This window comes from Callithrix jacchus, chromosome 12 (assembly GCF_049354715.1).
Source record: "Callithrix jacchus isolate 240 chromosome 12, calJac240_pri, whole genome shotgun sequence".
NCBI lineage: Eukaryota > Metazoa > Chordata > Mammalia > Primates > Cebidae > Callithrix > Callithrix jacchus.
The window spans coordinates 86,224,734-86,230,733 of NC_133513.1; the positions used below are offsets into that span (position 1 = coordinate 86,224,734).

Sequence of the window (6,000 nt, forward strand, 5' to 3'; positions counted from 1 at the left end):
CCAAAGTTGGCTTATGGTTGGTGAGCCACCATGTTCAGTCAACCATGAGGCTTTTAGAGATGATCTTGTTTAAACCCTTCCTGCCAGTTTTGCAGAAAACTGAGATCCCAGAGAAATGAAGTCACTTGCCCAAGGTCACTCAACAAGACAGAACTAGATTCCCAAACTGCAAACTAGCTGTTCAGAGTTCTTTCCTCAATGAGCAATTTAAAAGCTACAGAACATACAAAAAAACACCCCAACTGCCTAGACATGAGAACACTTACAAAGGCACAAAAGGGCAGGAAAACTCAGTAAATCTATTAATTTCACCTCACCTCCTTCTGGGTGGGGTGAAGTGACAAAGAGACAATCAAAGTGGTGCCCAGTGACAATCAAAGCAGAGTCAGGCTGATTCAAGGAGGAATGATGCCTGGAACAATTTAATCACTCTTCTTCCTCCGTTACCCATTTCCCACAAGCAGAGAAAATTAAAATACATGTAAGACTACCGAAACTTTGAACCAATACAGACCTTTTAGGTAATACCTGAAATTTAGGGATTAGCAAATACGTTTTCCGCCAAGAGCTTGCAGAAATCACATCTTGGAGCTAAAACATCAGGTCATTCCACGAGTCTCAAGCCCTGGAGAAATAAATGCCTTCCCCAGAAACAGGTCCTCTCGCATGACCTGCGCAGGTAACAAACGCCGCTGGAGAGACGTGGCTTCAACAGCCGTCTAAATGCAGCCTTTTCAAGAAGGTGACCCAAGAAACTAACATTCCAAAACAGGGCTTCAGAAAAAGAAGAAAACTTTTTCTTACCCTTAAAAATAACAGAAACAATAGGATCCGGCTTTCCAAATTTCGTTTTAGGGATATTATTGGCAGATTCCACAATCACCCGCAGCATGGCTCTCAGCTGGCAGGAAGCAAGTTTCGGCAAACGAAGTGGAGACTCAGGCGCTGGAGCTCTGGGCCGCACCGCCCCGGGAGAGAAGTTCTCTCCCAGTGAGGGGAGGATTTCTCCCAGGGACCGAGGCAAGGAAGGGGAAAAGGCAAAAGGGGTGGACCTCTGGCGGATTACTGACTGAAAGCTACGTGTAAACTGATACGGATCTCCCCGTCTGCGCAGTGCCGCAGGCACCGACTTACGAAGTTGGGAAATGTGGAAGTGAAAAGGACAAACTCTAAACTAAAAATAATTCTGTGCAACAAACGAAACTAAAATGAATTTGGAATTAAGAAATACGGGTAGGTCAGGAAACCACTAAAATGTTGCTGCCTTTTAGCAATGGTTCGTGAAACTGAATTAATTGATTTTTTCCTTCACTGCTTTCATTCTTTTCTGAGTTTCATGGAGTTTTAAAACTTCATTTTTTTTTTCTTTTGACTTTCGCCGTTCTTTCTCACACTGCTGAACACACCCACTCAGTAACCCTATGTTCAGCTGCTAAAAAGCAGTTAAAGGGTGCCGCCTACTGGGCGGCAAAGGAATGATTGAGTTCATTTTAAGTAAACGCGATCAGGGCATGGGAATACGGCTTTTCAGAATCTGTATATTGTGAGTTGGTCCTGTGCTTTATATACAAAAAGGACTTATCATAGAATTTCTTCAAAATCCCTTCAGAGGTGAGAGAGCTGGGCGCCTAAGTTTTCCTGGCTCATCAAATGCTGCCCATTGCCTTCAATGAAAATGGAGAAGTGACTGCCCACTGTTTCTGGACTGCCCATAGTGTCTTCCCGTCCCAGAGGGTGCATCCGGGTGGTACAGCCCGGTGGTTGAGATCACAAGAGGCAGCCTGGGACTAGACAGCCAGACCTGAGTGTGAGACTCTGCCTCACCACTCTGAGCTGTGTCACCTTAGCAACTTTCTGAACCCCTCACTTCCTCAGTTGCCTCATCTGTGAACTGGGGATAAAGGCTGCTTTTAATTTAAAGGTCATAGCATAGGGGCTGGCACAAAGCACACAGTTTAGACATGTAAGAAGTTCATAGGCCGGGCACTGTGGCTCACGCCTGTTATCCCAGCACTTTGGGGGGCTGAGGCAGGCAGATCACCTGAGGTGGAGAGCTCGAGACCAGCCTGATCAACAGGGAGAAACCCCATGTCTACTAAAAATACAAAATTAACTGGGTGTGGTAGCACATGCCTGTAATCCCAGCTACTGGGGAGGCTGAGGCAGGAGAATCACTTGAACTCGGGAGGCCGAGGTTGCAGTGAGCTGAGGTTGCGCCACTGCACTCCATCCTGGGTGACAGAGCAAGACTCCATCTCAAAACAAAGCAAAGCAAAACTAAACAAAAACTTCATGCTTATTATGCTCATAGCGTTAACTGTTAATGCAGGTTGACTTTAAATCAGGATCTCATATTTCAGAAGAAAAGGCTAAAACTTGGGATGAAGAAACACTGGATGTCTTTTTGTTTTAGAACACACAATCAAGACCCACTTTGAATGTATTTGAAGCTTGACTTAATCTACAAGAATTCTTCTGTCTCCATGAGTTTCTCAAAGGCTTAAAGTAAAGAACAAATTACCCAATGCTGTGTTCATAATTGTATTTAGTGGACATGTAGGAGTTTCAGTAGAATATAGACAATATTACTTTTATTTTATCTGACTGCTTTCTATTTGTCATTTTTACTGTGAAACATATTTACAGAAAAATGTATACAATATAAATGTGACAGTTTGACAAGTATCCAGGTCAAGACAGAATGTTCCTAGCCCCCCAGAAGCCCCTGGAATACCCTGTGTATCATATCTACCTCCTTCTCCCAGAGATAACCACTCTCCTGATTCTTTCTTTCCTTTCTTTCTTTCCTTTCTTCCTTTCTTTCTTCTTTCTTTTTCTTTCTTTCCTTTCTTTCTTTCTTTCTTTCTCTCTCTCTCTCTCTCTCTCTCTCTCTCTCTCTCTCTCTCTCTCTCTCTCTCTCTCTCTCTCTTCCTTCCCTTCTTTCTTTCTTTCTATGCAGTTTCACTCTCGTTGCCCAGGCTGGAGTACACTGGCGCAATTTTGACACACTGCAACCTTTGCCTCCCAGGTTCAAGCAATTCTCCTGCCTCAGCCTCCAGAGTAGCTAGGATTAGAGCCCTGCATCACCACACCTGGCTAATTTTGTATTTTAGTAGAAACAGGGTTTCAGCATGTAGGCCAGGCTGGTCTCGAACTCCTGACTTTGGGTCATCCATTGGCCTCGGCCTCTCAAAGTGCTGTGATTTCAAGTGTGAGCCATTACACCTGACCCTCTCTCCTGATTTTTATGGTAATGCTCTCCTTGCTTTTCTTTGTCATTTTTACCAAACAAACAAAAGAAAAACAGTTTAGGTTTGCTTGGTCATGACCTTTGTTTGGTGATATAAATTCTTTTATGTTATGAACTTGACATACATACACATATACTCATATGTATGGACACACACATACATATGTTCATACTGTATGAATTCTCTGCTGTATTCTGACCTTTATAGAAACGGAATCATATAGAATGGATTCTTTCGTGTTTGGTTTCTTTTTTTTTCAGCATTACATTGTGAAATTCATTCGTGTAGCTCTACTTTCTTCACTCTTGTTGCTATATGGCATTTATCGTATGAATGTTCCGCATTTTATTAATTCATTCTGCTAGTACCAGACATTTGGATAGTTCAGGGGTTGGCGCTATTGCAAACGGCACTGTTCTGAACAGTCCATGACTGTTCAATGTGCATGAGTTTATTTAGAATCTAATCTATGGGTGGAACTGCTTGCTGGATCAGAGAGTGTATGCATTTCTTCTCCTTTACAAGGTAATTCCACATTAGCTTCCACAGCGGTACTCTTGTCAGCAGTGTGTGAGACTTCCTGCTGAGAATTCTTGTCATACTTATCAATGTTAGATTGTTTATATTTGCCCATCTGGTGAGCATAGAATAGCATCTCACTGGAGTTTTAATTTGCCATTTACCTATTCATGTGGGAGGAAAAGACAAGTGACCTCCAACCTTACATAATACCTAATCAATTACAGGTGGAGTGTAAATCTAAATAAGCAAGATAAAACATGTTTCAGCCCAGACACAGTGGTTCATGCCTGGAATCTCAACACTTTGGGGAGGCTGAGGCAAGTCTGAGACCAGCCTGGGCAACATAGTGAGACCCTGTCTCTACAAAAAATTGTTAAAATTAATAGCGTATGGTGGCATGTGTCTGTGATTCCAGCTACTTGGAAGGCTGAGGTGGGACAACCACTTGAGCTTGGGAAGTCCTGGTGGCAGTGAGCCGTGATGGTGCCACTGCACTCCAGCCTGGGGAACAGAGTTAGACTCTGTCTCTAAAAAAAAAAAATGTTTCTAGCCAGGTGGTGGCAGCTCACACCTATAGTCCCAGCTACTTGGGAAGCTGACTTCTTAAGGCCAGAGATACAAATCCAGCCTAGACAGCATGGCAAGACCTCCTCTCTAAAACAAATAAGTAAAGAAAAAAACCAAACAACAAAAGCCATAGAGGAATATCTACATGACCCCAGGATAGGAAAGGATTTCTTAATCTGAAAAAACAGTGCAAATCATAAAGGAAATATTGATAAATTCAGTTATATTAAAATCACAACCTACAAAGGACTAGTATTCAGAGTACATAAACAGCTCCAGCAAATTAGTAGGACAAATACGTAGAACTCAATGGAAAAATAGGTAAAAGATTTGAGTAGGCACTTCATAAATTAGGAAATGTAAATATGAAAAGGTACTCAACCTCATTGGTCATTAGAAAAGCGCAAATTAAAACTCCAATGAGTTATGATTATACACTCACCAGATGGACAAGTATGTAAAAAGCGAATTGCCAAGCTTGACAAGAATGCAGACCAGCAGGAAGTCTCAGGCACCGCTGGAGAGTGTAATCAGCAGTAAATTCTCATGGATTTTCTACCATTGCAATTACAGAATCTGCAAATAACGCCTGGGGTGTTTCTTCCTTTTCAATCTTTGTGCTTACTTTATTTTCCCTTTTATTTCGATGTTGATTAGACCTTTCATTATAATATTGACTGGGGGTGGTAATAACAGTCATCCTTATCTTTTTCTGTATTTCAAAGGGAAAGATTTTGATACTTCACCATAAAGTATGATGTCTGCTGTAGGTTTCTCATAATTAGCCCTTTTAAGATTAAAGGCATTCTCTTTATTCCTAGGTTGCTAAAACTTTGAGGTTTTTTTTTTTTTTGAGATGGAGTCTTGCTATGTCCTTCTGGCTGGAATGCAGTGATTACTCACAGGCACAATCATAGTGAGCTACAGCCTTGAACCCCTAGCCTCAAGCATTCCTTTTGTCTCTGCCTCCCAAGTAGCAGAGACTACAGGCAAGTACCCAGCTACTTTTTTGTTTGTTTGTTTGTTTGTTTGAGACGGAGTTTCGCTCTTGTTACCCAGGCTGGAGTGCAATGGAGGGATCTCGGCTCACCGCAACCTCGGCCTCCTGGGTTCAGGCAATTCTCCTGCCTCAGCCTCCCGAGTAGCTGGGATTACAGGCACACGCCACCATGCCCAGCTAATTTTTGTATTTTTAGTAGAGATGGGGTTTCACCATGTTGACCAGGATGGTCTTGATCTCTTGACCTCGTGATCCACCCTCCTCGGCCTCCCAAAGTGCTGGGATTATAGGCGTGAGCCACCACGCCCGGCCCCCAGCTACTTTTAAATGCCCAGTTTTAAGGCTTTTTATAAGACATAAATTGTATTTTATCAGATGGTTTCACTTTATTGAAATGAGCATATAAATTTTATGTTTAATGTGATGAATTACATTTATTTTATTTATTTTGAGACACAGTCTCGTTCTGTTGCCCAGGCCGGAGTGCAACAGTATGATCTCAGCTCATTGCAACCTCCCTTTCCTGGGTTCAAGCGATTCTCCTACTTCAGCCTCCCAAGTAGCTGGGATTACAGGCATGCATCACCATGCCCAGCTAATTTTGTATTTTTACTGGAGATGGGGTTTCACCATGTTGGCCAGGCTGGTCTGGAACTCCTG

General features: G+C 42.6%; 1 protein-coding gene across 4 annotated transcripts in view; it reads right to left on the reverse strand.

Moving 5' to 3' along the window:
• The window catches only part of MYOF (myoferlin), a 188,578-nt gene extending 187,586 nt beyond the window's left edge, over positions 1-992 (reverse strand). For 3 of the 4 annotated variants that reach the window (XM_002756412.7, XM_009009984.5, XM_078346062.1), the window contains exon 1: positions 805-992. In XM_002756412.7, the coding sequence (XP_002756458.3) occupies positions 805-892 (88 nt within the window). In that variant the 5' untranslated portion in view covers positions 893-992. Of the gene's footprint in view, positions 1-514; positions 771-804 lie in introns of those variants that run through there. The other variant, XM_054243108.2, reaches the window with a different exon arrangement.
• Positions 993-6,000: the final 5,008 nt, after the last annotated feature.